At 39.7% G+C, this 20,488-nt stretch overlaps 1 protein-coding gene across 17 annotated transcripts in view; it reads right to left on the bottom strand.

The window, feature by feature from the left end:
- gdpd5b (glycerophosphodiester phosphodiesterase domain containing 5b) overlaps nt 1–20,488 on the bottom strand; it is a 42,854-nt gene that overhangs the window by 7,628 nt on the left and 14,738 nt on the right. For 14 of the 17 annotated variants that reach the window (XR_009789908.1, XR_009789907.1, XR_009789904.1 and 11 more), the window contains 10 exons: nt 17,033–17,205; nt 11,251–11,354; nt 7,560–7,653; nt 7,404–7,463; nt 7,028–7,126; nt 5,563–5,656; nt 4,086–4,231; nt 2,875–2,957; nt 551–725; nt 139–360 (listed from right to left, as the gene is read on the bottom strand). Coding sequence is in view for 8 of the 17 variants with exons in the window: in XM_061783185.1 (XP_061639169.1) it covers nt 139–360; nt 551–725; nt 2,875–2,957; nt 4,086–4,231; nt 5,563–5,656; nt 7,028–7,126; nt 7,404–7,463; nt 7,560–7,653; nt 11,251–11,354; nt 17,033–17,149 (1,194 nt within the window). In the remaining 9 variants the exon portion in view is untranslated. Of the gene's footprint in view, nt 1–138; nt 361–550; nt 726–2,874; nt 2,958–4,085; nt 4,232–5,562; nt 5,657–7,027; nt 7,127–7,403; nt 7,464–7,559; nt 7,654–11,250; nt 11,355–17,032; nt 17,206–20,488 lie in introns of those variants that run through there. The other 3 variants (XM_061783183.1, XM_061783184.1, XM_061783188.1) reach the window with 2 other exon arrangements.

Below are 20,488 nucleotides of genomic sequence, written 5' to 3'. Positions count from 1 at the left end.
TTTATCTGATTCCATGTCACAGTAAGAAAAAAAGAGGTTTAGTGTATGTATACATCTGGTTTCAACTTTAGATCAGGTAGGACCCTTTTCAACTCAACAGGAAGAACGTAAAACTCTCCGAAGTAGTACAACACCAACCAGACTTTGAGGAACCCCAGATCGCTCCACAGCCTGCAGAGTGTCATTGATCCAGCTGTGGTAGCAGGGGTGCCCCAGAGGGGGTCTCCTCAGCCTGAACACCACAGTGGTGTTATGATAAGAGGCCAGCTTTAGAAGCTGCTCCAGGTTGCACACACTCTGGTTGGCAATCAGGTTTCTCTCGTGGGGCGATAGCGTGTGCGTTGTCCAGAAGGGGTCGTCCTGAAGAACAGTAGCACAAAGGCTCAAAAGTGGTACAGCAAAAAAAATAAAAATAAAAAATAAATAAAAATATATATATTTAAAAAAATATATATATATAATTTCAATAAATAAATCCTGCACCAACAATATGACGTTGCCGTTCAATATGACAAGTTTAGGATTTTTGCCACACATAACAGCCTCTTACTACAATTTGAAGCTGTGGTCCCACCTTGAGGAACCACTGCCCCGCATTGAGCTGCTGTAGATCGGTCCAGTTGAACAGTGTGGCGTCCTCCATCTGCCTGTCGGGGAAAATCCTCTCTACGTCAGTGGTCCTGCGTAGGGTGCGGTCGTGCATCAGGAACGGAACGGCATCAACACTAATAAGTGGCGAATAGGGAAGAGGTTATTGTAGATAAATTTAAAAAACATTATTCTGGATTAATGTATTCATTTAATCATAGGTTTATTGTGGTTGTAGTTTGCAATAGTAAACTGCAATGTATTATTATGATGAGATATGTTTATACTGTATATGTTGCCCCCTTACATACTTTACAATAAGCAGTCCCTTTTTTCACCACTGCAAACTACAATCAGAATAATTACAGCTTGTTAAATTAATACTATGCATTATCTTAGTAAAGGCAGATTTTTTGAAACAGCTTTTCATCTGCGACCATCATGCTCAATGATGTTAATGAGAGGGAGGTGTCATCTCAACACTATATCGACACTGGCATCCCATAGTTGTTCTCTCATCCCTCTGAGAGGTTTACTTTCTAATTTGACTTTTATTTCAAATGTTGAGGGGAAAGATGCATCTGATTGTGTATGCTATGTACAAGGCTACCTGATCATAGTGCGAGGAGACTGGAGTTAACGAGAGACTCGAGACTCACATATGAACACAAAAGGAAAGTGAAACAAAAAATGCTTGTGCTAAACGTTTGAATAGCAAATTATTTTTGTCTTTTGGATTCACATCAGCATGTAGGCCAAAACGTCATTTGAGTCACCATTCAAAATGTTCGCTGAAAAAACAATTTGTGTGAACTCTGGAGTTTCTTTCTGCCATTTGCGTTGGAGCGGACATGCTCCCGCAAACTGAGGCGCCACAGGGACTCCCAACCACTTGATAACCCCACTCCTCCACGCTGCCTAGCTGTGAGACAGCCACTAGGAGAATGCCTGGTGTACGTCAAGTGGACCTTAACCTAATTAGCAGCTTGCCGTCAAATCTTGATTCCTGGCTTCAAAAGACTCCTTCCCCGACCAAAGGGTCGAGGGACCCTCCCTCCCTGTGGTTAATATTCAAACATCCACGTGAGGCGCCACCCACTGGCTTTGAGAGGAACTGCAAGCTCCAACCTGTGGCCTCACCTTTGATGTTTGCTAACGGAAGATAAAATTCCCGTTTTGATATCTTCCAAACTCTGTAGAAATATTCCAAATGTATGCCTTGGTGTCTGTGTCACTATCGTCACATCTACAGGTCAACTGTTCCTCGTGATTTAAAATCAAACAGTACGAAATGTTGTATTGAACATTAAGCAACCGATCTGCTACGAACAAAGTTTAAACAATGATTCTACGCGTGAGAGTACAAAGTTGGGAGTGTTTTAGATTAATATATGATTTTATACCCATCCATCCATTTTCTGAGCCGCTTCTCCTCACTAGGGTCGCGGGCGTGCTGGAGCCTATCCCAGCTATCATCGGGCAGGAGGCGGGGTACACCCTGAACTGGTTGCCAGCCAATCGCAGGGCACATACAAACAAACAACCATTTGCACTCACAGTCACACCTACGGGCAATTTAGAGTTTTCAATTAATGCATGTTTTTGGGATGTGGGAGGAAACCGGAGTGCCTGGAGAAAACCCACCCATGCACGGGGAGAACATGCAAACTCCACACAGGCGGGGCCGGGGATTGAACCCCGGTCCTCAGAACTGTGAGGCAGACGCTCTAACCAGTCGTCCACAATGGGACAGGGTCATGTTTACCACTATGTTACACCACCTTTTCAATAAACGTTTGGGAACTGAGGACACTAATTGTTGAAGCTTTGTAGGTGGAATTCTTTCCCATTCTTGCTTGATGTACAGCTTCATCTGTTCAAAATAAAACGAGGACTAGTATACAGAAATGCACAAAAACGGTACAGTAGAGTGTATGGAACAAAAAGAATGTTTAACTCCCTTGACTAAAAAGATGGATGCATGGAACATTGCAAAGTGAACACAAGAAAAAGTACTGTTTTGGCAAAAGTTTTACCCTGGAATTAAATAATACATCAATTATTTAAAAAGGCTGATAAATTCTTCTAGATTTAAATCAGAGATTGATCAGTTTTCTGAATTGGCTTGTAATTCAAATTTAGAGGTTTCACTTCATGAAACAAGTTCCCCTTAAATCCGCAACCGTTTTGCCATTTAATGAGGAAGGTAATACCTGGTCGATGGAACTTCATATTTTACCAAACAATAAGGCACAAATAATCTGAGAGTTGATTGTGTTTTTGTACCTGACTGCGACATCTGCCTCCAACCCAGTGACATTCATTTGCAGCGCTCGCTGAAAGGACCACATTGTGTTCTCTGGCGCAAGCTGAAAACACACACACAAACCCCCCATGAAAATGACTGCGTCAGTGTGCTTATAACATAATGGGTGTCTTCTTTATTATTTATTTATGGCTATATCTTGAGGACACAAACACAAATTGTAGCAAAAGGAATGCTGTGAAATTGGGGGGAAACAACTCTGTGGATTAAAAATTAACTTGGTTGGAATCAATATGATTCCACGGGTTAAACATCACTTGCAAGAAATGCTTCTGTCTATGGACACAGAGTGAGTCAAGCTAGTGGGAAAAAGGAGATAATGTTATGATCAATACAGTAAACTTGTGGGAAACTGAGTCCAGTCACATGATTTGTTTTCATAGTCACACAGAAACTCTCCCAATTTTAGATGCTGCTGTGAGGATCGATCACAAATACCGCAAATAGCAGGGTGTGTGTGTGTGAACATGTTGGCTCTCTTTTCCCATCAAAGTGTTGTGTAACATTGAGAGGGATATTGTGCCAAGCGCACAAAACTGTCTTCAGATCACTTAAAAAGCAGTACAATTAGAATGGTAGAGAAGATAAAATGTGTCTAGGCAGGCATCATATTCTCAATGTGAACATCTACTTTATCCATAATGAGAGCATCTAGTGTTGTTTTGATTTATTCCAGTTAATTTCAATGCAGCAACTAATGCACCAGAAAGCGACAAATATGGAAGACAAACTATGTAGTGCATATGTACACGTGTGTGTGTGTGTGTGTGTATATATATATATATATATATATATATATATATATATATATATATATATATATATATATATATATATATATATATATATATATATATATATATATATTTTGCAAAGGTGACTACACAATATAAATCCTCATCAATCATTCATCAGGCAATAAAAGGGTTTCCTTTGGATCTTGGCGGATTTTGTTGGGCTATTTTTAGTTGCTTGACCACAAGGTCATGACCACACGAGAACAGCCTTGGAAAGAGCAGAAGAAAATAGGGAAAAGGTATATCCACAAAGTGGTTTTCAGTAAGGTTCTTCACTAAATGGTTGCCCGATATTGATAAAAGACAGAAGAGCATGTGAATGAATCATGTTATTCAAGCACAATCCAAATTGTTTTCCCACATTTGGGACTCACCATGGGGGCCCCCTGGTGACCAATAACATTGGGGCGGGGCCTGAGATTGCTGGGGTCCATGATGCAAGGGGAGGTGATATACAGCGGCACCACGTACAGCCCCACTAACACACTGAGATACAGTAGCATGACCACCACCTGGAACGCTGCAGGACAGCAAACATTTCCACTATTGAACCATTTTTATAGTCAGTTTACATTTTTTATAAAAACAGTCATATTCATCCCAAATTTCCCTTTTCAGTTTTTTTAAAAATTCCTTCTAGGGTCATACCAATAATAAAAAAAAAAAACATACTGCAATGCTTGAACTGTTAAAACATTGACGATAGTGATAATTTTTGTTTTAAATGTTCTCAGGCTCCAATTTTGTGTTTTAGAATTACATGGCAGACTGAATCAAATACGCAATCAATCAAATGGTTTCAATCAACTAACCGGTAGTACATTGGATAAACCTATATTTACCCATTGTCAAAATGTAGATTATAAATAATAAAAATTACATAAAAGACAATATAAAATTTATCATTTTAAATACTTTAACACTTATACATATAAGCCCTGAAAGGGAAAGTGAATGTACACTTTGTATATATTTTGTGTTCCCCACTAAACAGGTAAACATACTACACATAAATCAATACCTCTTAACACAACAACACTTTTTTTGTGTCGTTTCCAGCTGAAAGATAAACCAAATACAAATTCACTTTAACTTTTACTATCTTCTACTAAAACGTCAAGAAATGGGTTTAAATCTTAACTTGTGCCATTCAGGGCTTGCTTGTAAATGTTGTGTTTGGGTATTTCTGTACAGCAACCACAGTTCAATTGAGCAATTCCAGCAGCGAGTGAGAGCGACGCCACCACCACAGAGGAATTTTGTTTCAAGGTCAGCTGTGTTTGTGTGTGTTTAATGGGAGCAAGGCGAGGTGTGTGTGCGTCCTAAGAGACAGACGCGTACAAGCATTTTGTCAGAGACCTTTCCACCTTTTCAAGAGGACCTTGTCAACAATGGAAGATGTTATCCTTGATAAATGTGTTTTTAACTCTCAGGAAAAACTGTATTTTTAGGCAAGGAATGTTTACAATGATTATGGGTGTGGCCTCTGAGGAAATGACTAAATTCCACAATTAACATGACAGTTTGTGTGTGGAACAGATATTATGTCACATTCAATCCTGAGATGACATTCAAAGTAGCTCCGGCATGTAAACTTAATTTGATTTTATCGAAAATAAAACCATGCGAAACACACACACTGAGGAATGCTAATACTGGATTCCTGTATTCCAGAATGAAAACAAATCTCAAAAAGTGCTGTCTGACATGAGCCAGAAAGAATGTATGTTGTCTGCAACTCTATGGATGGAAGCTCTTGGCAACAGTCTTCACACTGTTAATCATTGCACGCTCTTCCTGTTAGCGAATCGCAAACACGAGAGTGACTTTTAAATCACATTGCAAACTTACATGTTTTATCCGCACGGGCGACCTGTCCAGCCACTATCCAGGACAGAGCTGTGACCGCAGTGACGGCACCGATGTGCAAGAACGGGCCTGTGGCCTGCATGGATGCAAGGACGGGAGAAGAGGATGCACGAGGACGCACAAACAGAAAAAAGGGACGTCTTAGTGGAATTACAGACTTGGGAGATAATGGCTATAATTTGTAGAGACATTTCCTGAAAAATGTGACTGTTGGAGTGGAATTGCACATCACACATTCCCGCTGCTGCATTAATCTTACTGTGACACTAATCACAGACTTCTTAAAACTACTTTAGAGTTAAGGCACACCTGACAAGTCCCTTCCGGTCAAAGTTGCCAGTTTACATACAAATTCAAATCACACACAAAATGCAATTTCCTGAAATATTATCAACTGAAGGGTTCCTTACACAACTAATAGCACAGTATACAGTCATTGTATTTAATTTCAACACATTAAAGACCCAGTAAAGTGAATTCTGAGATTTGTTTCTGAATATGTTTGAAGATAATTGCTGAAAATGTGCAAAGACTGACAACTATGTAGTACTGATTTGTGAATTATAGTGTTTTCAATCATTCAAATTGAAATTCTTTTCATTCTATGTGGTCTGTGAAATTTAAAAGACATTTATTTTCAGTTTTTAGGGACTTTAAATGAAAATACTGTTAAGATATCAATAAATACTTGCAATCTGACTCATCTCTGTGTGGATATAAAATGTAGGTGAAGTATATACAGTGGAACCTCCACCGCAAAACGAGACCAACCAAAACTTAGGGAAAATATGCATTTAATGTGGTACAATTTTGGAGGAAAGAATAGCCACCAGAAGTTACTGTGGACTCATTTTGAGGGGGTGTCCAAGTACTATTTTAAGTGTTTTAGTGTCCTGATAGACATGATTGCCAATAGTCATGTGGATGACTCAACAAAAGTGTTGGTTCTGTTAAGTGGTGTTTCGTGTGGCTTTTTGTAAGCAGAATGTGATTTGCATCTGCTGTGATTTTGAATCCATCTGTTTGTGATGTTTGACAAGAAGCAGGAGGACTGAGTATAGATGTATATGGCTCAATTAGCTTCCTCTTAGTTTCATTTTAGACTTGTGTAACAGTTGATGTTGCAGAATGAGATACATGAGATACAGTGTCCTCATTCATAATTTAAGAGAGTTAAAAGAGTGTTTGTTTCCAACATACAGTGTGAATATTTCTGCTTATTCTTGTATGCAGTTAATAATGTTCCAATGTTAATTAGGTTTTATACTGGCGGCAGTTATTCCAGATATAATTTATCACAGTGGGAAATGTTCATTTGACAATCTGAACAAATCACAGGTCGACCACCTTTACTGAACAGATTGCTTTCACTGTATTTGTTAGACAGAAAAACACAGGAAATAAAGCTGCCTTGCTGTTCAGAGTTCCAATGTTGTAGTCAGCTGACCTGCATGGAGATTGGGATGATGTCCCACTCGTGCTGCCATGTTTGATTGATGGATATCACCCCAACAACAGTTGTGAGAAGAGCCGCAGTGACTCCTATCTGTGAGGACAGGAGGCGAAGGAAAAGAAAACGTCCCATCAATGTGGACACGCATACATCACAAAATACTCAAGAGTGGCTTGTGGCGTCTGCATTTGTCTTGTCTTTCTATGTGGCAAGATTTTCATCACCTTCCTGTGACACCCATGTCCAAACTGTAAGGTCAGTCATCCGTGAATAAGCAGTCACACCTAGTGACACTTAGACACTTAAGACACCAATGATGCACAAGACACATTCTAAGTAACACAAATAAAGTCAACACTTGACACATTACCTTATGCAGCCAATGCATATTCAACTGTTGGCCAAGTGCAACGTGACAAAGGGCTAAAACCTGGGAGAGGAAAAACACACAATAGCTGCTACATGCTGCTGTTGAGGAAATATGCCACACAGAAGATGAATATGGATATTTGTGGGAGACACTAACCATTAAAAAGGCTATGTAGGTGAAGCCAGCAGCGGTGGTGGCCAAGACTGGAACAGTGCCATCGCTCCACTCGCCAGAGCGGTTGTAGAGGAACCTGCATCAACAAGACATTTTATCACAGTTGTCATATTGAGTGCTCGCTTGCATTTAATCAATATCAACCAGAGGAAAGCCTTGGGAGCAAAACTGTTCGCCTCTCCATATTGCTGCTTAAATTAAATTTTCTCTTCCAATCCCAACTGTGCGCTTGTTTACACATTAACAGGTTGCGAGTGAAAATGAAAAGTGAAGATGTTGTTTTCAAACAGGTATGTGGCTCACAGGCAGACATCTATCAAGTCCCATGGATATTATTGCATTAATGTTGCAATGAAGCCAGCATAGACACAGCAGCGAACGTACTCTCAGCGACCACAGAGCCTGTTGGGAATGTTAGATTAATGCTTGGTAAATTGCTCCAAGAAATACAGGCTTATACAGACAAAAACGCACAGTCCTGTGTGTGGGAAGAAGACGTAGAACCTTGAAATTCAAATGCCTGATTTCAACTGTTCAGAGGCTTGAACTGCAGTCATGAAAGGTCTATGCATATCTCACAAAACTTCATCTTAGTTAGCATCTAGACGAATTCCAAAATTATGTTATGCTTTGCTTTGCCTATTTGTGTTTTTTTTCGTCATGACACCACAAACGGCAAAGTAGCAGAATGACCATAGAACCGGAAATGGAATTTATTGCAATAGCAACGCGACAAGATTTTCCCAAAAATAACAAGCCTGTGAAAATGCGAAGTCTTGTTGGAAGGGGCACATCAACGCGAGTACAACGCACCAAGAACATTGAAAATTGGAACATGGGTTGAGTTTGTCTCGGAAATAATGGCCTTTTTTTGGGAATGTTTGTGTGCGTGTGTGTGTGTGTATATATATATATATATATATATATATACACATACATATACATACATACATATATATATATATACATACACACACACACACACCGCATATATCGCGTATAGAAAATGTGGTAAACATTTTTTCATTAGAGTGAAGCAGTATTACCATCCATTTTTTGTACCGCTTATCCTCACTAGGGTCGCGGGTGTGCTGGCGCCTATCCCAGCTATCTTTGGGTAAGAGGCGGGGTACACCCTGAACCGGTCGCCAGCCAATCGCAGTAAAGCAGTATAAACTGGATTATTTCTCAACATAACTCCTCGACCCTTCGTTTGGTCTGCTACCCCGGGAGCAGAGTTTCAGCTAAAAATATCCATGAGTAAGCACGTGCGGGCTGAAATTCCAAGTTGATGTGTCAAAATCACTTGCTTAAATAGTGCAAATGGAACATTCTTCAGGAGAAGAGCAGTAAAATAGGGCATGTACTTCAGTAATCAATTGTTTTTTTTCATCAATATATTTATTATGGAGGATTTAAAAGTTTTGGAAAATTCCATAAAGATGGAGTCCACTTGTGATGTTGCTCACTGCTATGTAGTGGCATTTTAGCTACTAAAGCAGAATAGGCGATGCATCTCTCTGTCCTGGCTGCTGAGTACAATATAGCTAAATCAACAACAGACTGAAGAGAGTGAACCATGTTTAGTCTTGAGTAATCAATGTTTTTGACATGACCGGACCCCCACTCTGCAATATGACTCTTGACAGTGACCCATGCGGCCGGTCAGTAAGTACACGCATCTCTGTCCAAGCTGCTCAGTAGCTTCTAGGAGTTTATCCGATTTCTCGACAAGTTGACTTTACAACTCCACACCGCCGTTCAAAGCTTGAGGTCGAGTAATCACTAATCACGTTTTTGGCATCTCGTCTTCCAATTGGCTAATTTACAATTCTTCTGCCATTGCCAAACTGTAACGCTCTGCGGAGCAGCGAAAATGTCTGGGCAACAAGGCGACACAGTCTTCATACATCTGCGTGGGTCCCACAATACAAAAATAAGATGGTTGCGGAAGAGCATAGCGGTTAGCTTAGCTAGCTTTGGCTATTCTGATGTCCATTAATCTTAACAGATTCGTACCCAGCGGTAACGGCAGCGAGGTACAAGAGCAGTGGCATGAAGACAAACTCCATTTTCATCATCAAAATGTTATGTCTAACAATGCACAGACAACTGTGTGCTAATGAGAACTTTATTCATCATAGAAGTTGTAAGGTACAACGCACCAACATTGCGACACTTATGACACTGACGTCAGTATACCATACCACGGTATGGATGCTACAAGCATGTGAAAGTATTTTACTCAAAATGAAACCTGTTGCAAGTCTATCCTCACATACATTAGAAGCAGGAGTGAAATAGAAACAGTGAAACAGAGAATTTATTTTATTTCTTTAAATCCTGCCTCCGCTATGCTATGGAACACAAGAAGATGAGATCGGCTAGCTTGTTGAAGAGAAAAACATACATAAGGGTCCCACTAATTACAATACATTCAGAATATAGTTAGCTGCATTTTTATTCTTTGTTTTTTATCTGTTTTATTATGTGAAACTGGTCCATATTGCAAAAAAAGGTTGGGGACAACTGTACTGTGCTGGAAAAAATATCAATGACGTCACTAATTAATTGACCTCGACTCAACTTTCATCACACTATAGTCGACTACAAAATATTTTTAGACGTTCAACCCCAATTCAGAACAATATAACTGAAGTTTTTTTTTTTTTTTTTTTTTTTTTTTTTAAAACACTGCAGATTGGCAATTCAGAATGTCCAAAATGTACTAAAAACCCTGACAGTTAATAAAGGTTTTTAAATGAAATGTGACAGTTTGACTATGGAACAAATTATTTCTATTTCCATTATATTCCAATGGGAAAACTGTTTAGAAATTAGAGGTCGACCAGTATCCTGGAGAGGATTTTGTTTGACCTTATGTGTTCCACTGCATGTCCTTTTGACTCATATACTAATCACAGTGTCAGGCTATTCAAGTGTCAGAGCTGCTGCAGTGTCACAGATATGCGGAGCCCTCGGTCAATACGTTTACACTGCAGATGGACCAAGACACTCCCTGCTGCTAAATCACCCTCACTGTTATCATCTGTGCACCACCCTTAAGAAAAGCAGGCCTATTTTGCATTTTCTCTTGAAGGCATGGCATGCCGCCCCAAATAAAACATCATTGCGTCATCTCCTGAAACGAGTGGACGTCTGACATGTGTCTATGTAGAACACATGGAGAGGGTGCGAGCGAAAGAGGGGTGACAGAAACATAAAAAAAAATAATAATTTAAAAAACTGTTAAAGGTTAATTGAAGGTTAACCCACCACCCACCCCTCCAAAAAACAAGGGGCAAATGGGTGAGGGGGAGGGAAAAGCAAGTCCAGTGGGTAAAGGATAACAGAAGAGGCAGCAGACGATAAGGGGACAGGGTGACATTGTGAAGGTTTTTAGAGAGTAGGAGGAGGTTAGGAGAAGAATTGCAAGCACTTTTAAGAATTATTAGCTACACTGTATTTCCATTAGAAATATCTACAACATCTTTTTGGCTTCATGAAGGATTCTTCTCTTATATTTTGAAGAGCCAAAATTGATAATTTTTTTGTGAGCACTACAAACACATCGTCAATTTGCACAAATAAATATGGACATAAACAATGGATTTCAAGCTCATAGAAATAAAATGGGGACAATTATGTGGCCTTGGTTAACACGACCACTCACCAGTTGAACTCACTGTAGTCGTTGTGAGCTTCCAACCAGAAGTAGAACCAAACCAGCAGAGCACAGAAAGTAAAAAGGAGGACGAGGGACCACAGCAACTCCCACTGAGAACACACATACAAAACACACAATCAAGCCTCATTAGTTATGTCAACTGAAATTACCACTTGCATTATATATTTAATGTTCAAAGTACTTAACAAATACAACTTTCTCAAAATATCAGCAGTGTTAGAGCTCCTGAGTAGTTAACTTTCCTTAAAAATGTGTACCTGATGTTGAGGACAGTGGGTGAAGCTGGATACTAACCTTTTTGTATTAAGTATTCCCTTATTCACATTGCTCATTAAAACTTCCTACGCTGCTAATTACTGTCCTGCTCTTTCATGCACTTTCACCACAGGCAAATATAAGTGGGCTTATATTTTTTAGATCAAGATGCATGATCAGCGATATACTGATCAATTTCTGGTGGTGGCTTTATTGAACAATTATAATTTGATGAGAAAAAAGAAAGGATAATAAAATTTCTCAAGTGAAGCTGAGAATAATCGTAAACAATGTTATGTAAGAAGTCAGTGAAGCTGCATGTTACCACGGCCTCTGTGGGAGGCCTCCTCACTCAGGCATGGGAAAGCTGAGACTTTGCGTCCCATGGTCCCGAATGAATACTTGAAAATAGGCACAGGCATGAAAATCAATTCGTTGATTGTTCAGAATTGAGGAAATTGTGGGAAAAGTATTGTCGATTAGTCATGTCTTGAAGATATTGAGGCAAAATGGAGTGCATACCTTGAGACACCTCACATAAGAAATAATGTCAAATCTTTCTCAAACTGTCACCGTCATAAAATGTTTATTAATTGTCGTAATTTCAGCAGACTGATTATCTTGTGTTTAATCAAAATAAAATGTGCAAACAGCTGCTTTTACTTGGAAAACAGTAACATTTTTGTAGATGACCAGTACCTGAGTCATAATAAATTTGTCTGTGCATTTTCTGCACCGTAAATTTGAAATAATGTCCTGTTTTTTAATAAAAGGATGGAAGTATATTTTTTAACAAAACAAATAATCATTCATTGTACCCCTAGATTGAACTCGCACGTTTTATTTGACTCGAGACATTTTATCCACAAAATTCTCTTGAAACTATGAAGAAAAAAAGAAAAAAAACACTTTTGGGGAATTCAGTGTTGGAGGGTTCCACTTTATGATGAAACATCCAGTGGTGCTGAGTTGCAACAGTGTTGGTCGCAACATCAAACAAAAGAGTCAGTTTTGACAATTTGGTTCAAGCACTCGCTTCCTGTTTCCCAGCTCACTCAGCAGCAGCAGTACAGGATGAGGAGACAGGGCCTGCCCCGTGACATCACATTACCATTTCTGCCTGGCTGGCATTTAACTGACCCTGTGGCATAGAGTGAAATAGCGGCAATAGAAATCCTTCGGAACATTACAATCTCTGTGTATCAGGCTGCCAAGGAGACTTTGCTCCCTATGATATAATTATTGTGACTCGTCTGAAGTGGCTCGCCCTTTATTGAGAAATCTTAGAAGACAGTGAGTGCAAGTCCCTGGCTCATTCAGAGCTAAATAAAATAGATATTACTAAAAGGTAATGCAAGGAACTAAAGACTATTTGTCCTTGACAGATTATGCTCTTGACTGTTTCTTGCAGGTCAGATTTGATGACCTAATAATGTGAAAAAGCTAATCATTATCAGGAATGCAGTTAGTAAACTACGTGAACGAGAGGCACATGCTTGCCGCTTCACACTCCACATTTACTGGCATTAACCTCTCAGAACCTTGTCACATTCCTGTGCGTATCCAGATAACTCCCTGGAATTTCACACGGGGCATACTACAATGCCACTATATCACTGGGACAAGTGACTGTCTAATAAAATGTGTGCAAGTGCGAGGAGAGCGCTCGTGTCAACATTCTTATCTGTTACAATTGATTTGCCATATTCAGGGTTTTAATAGTACAATTTATTTTTATTTGATGCATCTATTCCATGATGTCATAGAAAAACGTAAAAAAATTTTTTTGACTTCATTCAGATCTTGTGCAGATAAGACAAAAGCAGCAATAAATATGTAATTTATGGTTGAAACTGACAAAAGACCGTGCTGTTAAAGTGTAATAGGTTCTGGTGCTGTCACATGTAACAGAGGCAAATGACACCAGACCAGCAGCACTGTTGCCGTAATTTCTAAAGCCTTTTGTGTAACTCAATGTAAAAGACTGACTAAATGGAAATACTTTCAATTATTACTGAGCACCCAGATCAGCTTGCACTGTGTGACGTGGGCCTGACACCTACAAAGCACCTTGAGCGCACGCACACGCACACACGCCCACACACACACACACACACACACACGCACACACACGCACACAGCAGATTCAGTCAAGACAGTGCCGAGCTGAATGCGGAAAAAAGAAAAATGAGAGAAACAGAAAGATCCTTTTGTGAGTTATGAATGCTTCTTCAACTGTTTCAGCATCAGATTCTCAGTTCTCACGCTCCCAGGATTCACTCAGTCCAGTTACATGCAACTGATACATACACTTTCTTGACTGGTCCTCGTTTGTTTAGGGGGCTTATTAAAAATGCTGTTTTGACACTTCCACGCACCTATAGTATATGAGGGTACTGAGTTTTGAATAATATCCTGTTAGTCCCCAAATCCAGAGCTCTTCTGCCACTTCAGTCATACAAACTTTTCCTAGTTCATTTCATGACGTCAAGTTAGCGACACAGTTAAAGGGCTGCAGATAGCTGGGCTTTTGCCTCATTGCTATGGAAACGCTCAAGGCAGTGCTCAGGGTCATATAACTGTCTCTGCATATTACAAGGTAGGACTCCCATGAATCTCTTTTTATTCAGAGGAACCTCACCTGAAGTTGACAATTCACACCAACATTTTCTGCAAAACCTCTGGATATAATGCCTGGAAGGGTCAGCAAAGTGTGATGATTACCATAGAACCGGAAATGGATTTTATTAGGAAAATGTACATTTCTGTCCAGGCGGCTCAACTCAGTATAAGTTAAGCAAAGTTTGACTCTTGTAGTTAACTTCTTTTTACACTTTATTGACAGTGAATAATGTTAAAAAGCTTAATGCACAAAGCCGACTTCCTTAAAGGCTATGTGTCAAACCATGTTATTTTAGTGTTATTTACTATTTATGTATGACTTGTAAGTAGGCTTTACACGATCAGGATTTTTGGGGCCGATCACGAGTTTAAAAAAAATGATAACCGATCATCGATCCGATCACAAGATGGAGCAAATGATCTGTTCATTTACTGTATATACCTGTGTACTTAATTTCTCCAAAAATTATATTTACAATAAATAATGCATCTTTGTTCATCTATTTATGCCAGTGAGGCATAGTGACAGACAGAACAAATTAATGGTCTTCTATAAGATGGCAGGAAGCACATACAGTAATTAATGTATCCACTTTTTGTGACATTTTTGTTTGTTGGTGTGCCGTGAGATTTTTCAATTGTAAAATATGTTCCTTGGCTCCATAAAGGTTGGAAATCACTGCTCTAGTCAGATCGTGTATTCTAATCAGTAAAGTCAAACCAACATTACAACATGACTGAAATAATGGGTGCTAACTTACTGCAATTCAATTATACTTTATTGTAATTAAATTACTTCACCCACACCGAAACTTTAGTCCATGAATCGACAGAACGGCGGCATGTTTACGTACAACCATTAGCGGTAGCACTGGCTTGCTAGGCTACATAACATTTTTGTTGCCTGCTTGCGAGCCATATCGTATTAAAAGTATGTGAACATACCTCAAGCAAGCCTTAAACGAACGTCCTCTCCTGTCCTGAGCAGCGGTGACCACCAACACACGTTCCCCCCCATTTTGTCCTTATAATACAGTCGGCGTGATCCACTCTTGTTGTCGTCGCCACAGTAACGAGTGTATCCGGTCGCATTTGAGTTGACAAGATAAAGCCCAATGATCGTAAAAAAACGGGATGCGGTGGTATCGGAATACAAGATTTTATTGCAGTCATCTGACATAGTGCAATCGTGAAAGATCCGGGCATTACGTGTTGTCTGTCTCAGACGTGTTGTCTGTACCACACCGCGACAAGGCTAAAAATAAACTAGTTTTTGGATTCAAATATACTGTGCACGATGACGACGCGGAGGAAATGTCTCCTGCGGAGTCATTGATCGGATCGGCGAATTATGACAAAGCCGATCAGCATAAAATGCTAATTATTGGCCGATACCAATCAGGCCGATAAAATGGGTGTAGTCTAGTTGTAAAAATGTTAAAATCTATTCCTCCATTTTCTCTACTGCTTGTCCTTATTAGGATCACGGGTGAGCTGAAGCTTATACCAGAAGGTACAACCTGCACTCGTAGTTTTTTTGAATGTGGGAGGAAGCCACAGTACCTGGAGAAAACCAACGCATGCCTGTTACTAATAATTGCCTGTAAGGTTTTATGGTGGCAACAGTTTTTTTTCATAGTTTCCTATTTTGAAAAATGGTTTCAAAACCATTGTGTTCAACCTCAGAGGTGATCGCTCCCACTGTAACCTGAAAATCATTATTGTACTTTGGGCTCACAAATGTGTGGATTCCAAGACAAGTAGTTCAAATGTGCAAAACCAAAGGATGAGAGCCTCAGAGAAAGAATGCTGACTTGACACTATCCTAGCTGTTGACCAGAGAGGACTACTACTTGCAACAGGAAATAGAGCTACATGGTGTCCAGTTTCCTGTAAACAGGAGAGCAGAAATCGATACCTCTATTTTTTTTATTCTGCAAAGCTTTGCATATGATTGTAAAGCACCTTCAATACTTCTATCCCTCATTGGAGATTTCTGTACTGCATGCTGTATATTTTCTGTAGTGCATCTGATTGATGGGTTGAGTGTGTATATATATACGTGTGTGTGTGTGTGTGTGTATGTATGTATGTTGCTAGTTTCCACTCATCCACAGTACACATGTACAAAAACATTATCCAAGTGAGTGTTGAAGTGCATTTGGGTTTGGACTCTAGGCCATGTGTTTTGTGTTTGTTGCAACAACACAACTCCTGCATCCAAATGAACAGAAGAGCTGAAGGAAAATGTCGGGAAAAATGCCTTACCGAGATTGATATTAATGCTGGCACGTGACTGGGCAGAAATTTCCTCATGCAGCTTTACCCCCCATTGATGTATTATATATAATAATTCTAAATGTTTAAAACTTGTTGAAGCAAATGTAACTTTGGAGAGAAAATGTATCAATATTTCAATGAATTCTATATGGCTGATGGAGCGGACAATAGATATGGTGGAGTACTGTATTGTGATCCAACTCAAACCTTTAAAAGATGAAGGTCAATGAGCCAGCAAGGACGTTTTCGCTCAAAAGGTAATTACCAAAAGGTCCCTGAGGTTTGATAGCACTTTTGTTTTGATTTCACCTCCTACACAGCCATCTTGTTTATATGAACTGCAAAGAAAATGGTAGCTAACAGAGAAAACAATTAATATAATAATAATAATAATAATAATAATAATGCATTACACTTAAATAGCGCTTTTCTAGGCACTCAAAGACGCTTTACAATTGAACGCACTATTCATTTACTCCACATTGTAACTAAAAGATCTTTTAGAATTGAGCCTATGCAACAATTTGGCACACACTCAGTACAGATTTTCACATCCAAAGGAAGATCAATGTTCCATGTGTATGAAGGACAGAGTGCTTCTTCTCCTTACCTTGGTGGTGTCATCATGGGAGCGTTGATAGCGTTTCCAGCGGCAACCGTAGATCCCGGTGATACAAGACAAACAAAGCTGGCGCTCATAGACTTGGAGGGGTTGGTGTTTGACCATGCTCCTTCTGTCAGTCCTGCTTCCACAAGTCTAACATCACACTGACCGGAATGACACTGCAAAAGATTTTAGGAAAACATGTCAACATTTGAAAAAATGCTGATCAATATCTTCATATGTTGCGGAATAAAATTCATAGAACTTAAGACTGGGTTTCTAACTTCAATGGTTGGGAGTTGCATGCATGTACAGCACCCCAGGTGAGCCAATATTTATGAGCACGACTATAAAAAGGTCCTGTTTTAGGTAATTTAGGATTACCAATTTTTTTCCATTTGCGAAATGCCAGAACACTGAGAGAAGATCAGCCAGGGGTGACAATATTTTTCAGTATGACTGTAGGTGACCACAATGTACACTATCACAGCTGGCAGGCATCCTCCACTTGCTTATGGTATAACATATCGCAACTGTTCCACAAAAATCATCCTTCATTACAGTTTACAGCGCCGCAAAAAAGTATTGGCCCTGTTCTCAAATGCTTATTATTTTTGCATAGATTGCACACTTTAATGTTTAAGATCATCAAACAAACGTAAATATCAGACAAATGTAACCCAAGTGAACTTAAAATGTTTTTAAATGGTGATTTCCTTTATTAAGGAAAAAAAACAACAACAAAAAAACTACTCAGAGTTACCTGACCCTGTGTAATGGCACCCTCCACACCTAATAACTGGTTGGGCCATCCTCAGCAGCAACAACTGAAATCAAGCGTTTTCTATAACTGGCAATGAGTCTTGCACATCTCTGTGGAGATATTTTGGCCCACTCTTTCTTGCAGAATTGTTCAAATTCAGCAAAAATGGAGGGTTTTCAAGGATGACCGGCCTTTAAAAGTCATGCCACTGTATTTCAATCGGACTTAAGTCTGGAGTTTGACTAGGCCACTCCAAAACCTTCATTTTTTTTAGCCATTCAGAAGCTGACTTGCTGGTGTGTTTTGGATCATTATCCTGCTGCAGAACCTAAGTGCGCTTTAGCTTGACATCACAAACTGATGGCTGAACATTCACCTTCAAGATTTTCTGTTAAAGAGCAGAATTCATGGTTCCATCAATCACAGCAAGTTGTCCAGGTCCTGAATGAGAAAAGCAGCCCAAGACGATCACACTGCCACCACCATCTTTGACTGTTGGTATGATGTTTTTTTTTCCTGAACTACATTTACACCAGATGTAACGAAACACACACCTTCCAAAAAGCTCAACTTTTCATCTCGTCAGTCTATATAACATTCTCCCAAAAGTTCAGATGCTTTTTTGTAAAAGACGAGCCTTTATGTTCTTTTTGGTCAGCAGTGGTTTTCATCTTGGAACTCTGCCATGGATGCCATTTTTGTCCAGTCTCTTCTTTATTGTTTTGTCATGAACACTGACCTAAACTGATGCAAGGGAGGCCTGCAGTTCTTTAGAATTTGTTGTCAGTTCCTTTGTGGCCTCCTAGATGAGTCATTGCTGTTCTCTTGGGATAATCTTTGTAGCCTGGCCACTCCTGGGAAGGAGCTGCATCTTTTCTCCATGTGATGATAATGGCTCTCCCTATGGCTCGTTGCAATCCTAAAGCTTTATAAATTGCTTTTTTAACACTTTCCAGACTAGTAGATGTCTTTATTTCTCAACTGTTCTGGAATTTCTTTGGATTGTGTCATGTTGTTGCAGCTTTTTTAGATCTTTTGTCAGACTTGATTTTGTCTGGACAGATTCTGTTTACGTGATTTTGGGATTGAACAGGTCACTGCCACGGCACTGTATATATTACTTGTGCTGACAAGGGCTTAATTTTGCGCAAGAGGCACACCCTGGACTGGTTGCCAGCCATTCGCAAGGTGTTCACAAACACTCACGTTAACCCCTATGGAATATTTAGATACTTCAATTAACCCAAAATGAATGTTTCTGCATTTTTTTGGGGGGAGATAGCCAGCATACATGGTGAAAACCCACATAATTATGGGGAGAATATACCAACTCCACATAGGGGGACTAGAGTCGAGATTCCAACCCTGAATCTCAGAACTCTAAGGCCTACATAACACCGTGCCCCATCGAAAACATGCCGCTCCAAGTTTCAATGTTACTGTCACAAAAAACTGTAACTTGAAAACAAATACATTTGAGATAAATGTTTTTCCTTGGATGGAGACAATATGTATATGTACCAAATATGTATGTGCTGTACTGTAGTGCACGTGTCAAAGAATTGTTGTCGACTCTCAAATCAAGAAGACGAAGTAAGGAATCCTAATGCTAAAAACTATGCTAACAGAAAAGCACCAAGTCTGAGTTTCCAAGACATGGACACATGAAGAACAATATCCTTCAGAACATGATTTTAGCAGTCCGTTCATCCACTTTTAGCAGGGGCACTGACAGAACCTTTCGACTTAGGAAATTGAGTTCACATTCTCCTTCAACTGTGCCAGATGACTGCTGTAGGTGAACAAATTAAAGAAATGCCACAACTGACGACACCTGACAAGCTTGAAAAGAGCTTAGACAAAAAGTGAGTCAGCCAAATCACACAGTGTATGTTCCGCTTCAAAATATTCTAGCTAAATAATTCACAGCATGGTAGAAGCATTGGAACCGAGCCTTCATACTGACATATCGCAACACTTTCTCGACTACCTTTTCACTCTGTGAAGTTTCAGGTCATCCGCACATGACTTTTAAAAGACCCGCTAACCAATAAAGTGCACATTGTCGATATTTCATGTTATAAATTGGACCCGACTTTGAGCTGCTGCTGATTCATTATTGTGACTGCAATGTGCTACGATTAACAATATTGCTCCAGAAGTTTACTTTAACATGTCCGAGTCTGCTGCGGTGAAATTCTCAACTCTCAAGTCAATCTGTGGTTGTATCTTGGGAGCTATGAAGCATACATAGAACACACATTTTATTTCTGTATTTAAATTACTTGTGTGCACTCATGCGAAACCACTTTAAAATTTAAACTCCTTCTTCCTTAGATAGGCTAGTAAGGGGCTAAGTCACATTAGACGTTTGGGAGCAGCAGTGATAACACTTCCTGCTAATCACACTGTCTAAAGCTCTGGGCAGCTGCTTATTAGCATCTGCTGCAGTGGCTGTGTTTCCTGTTATTAGCGCAACTGCTCTGGCGAGGGCGGGTCAGAGCCAAGGGTATTAGTAACCTGGCCCACCCCAAACAGGACCACACAAGTTCCTGACATAACTGATCCTACACTTTGATTTTCCAGAGAGATACAACTGTACAAGAGCTTCAACGGTTTATAAAATGAATGAAGAGGTGCGTGTGTCCCAATGCTTTTAGTGTATAAATGTAGCAAGGGATGCTCCTAAGGTGTGTAAG

The sequence above is a fragment of the Phyllopteryx taeniolatus genome, chromosome 8, assembly GCF_024500385.1.
Source record: "Phyllopteryx taeniolatus isolate TA_2022b chromosome 8, UOR_Ptae_1.2, whole genome shotgun sequence".
Taxonomy (NCBI): Eukaryota; Metazoa; Chordata; class Actinopteri; order Syngnathiformes; family Syngnathidae; genus Phyllopteryx; species Phyllopteryx taeniolatus.
Note: the sequence above shows the minus strand (reverse complement) of the source record. Positions and strands in the feature narration are given on the sequence as shown.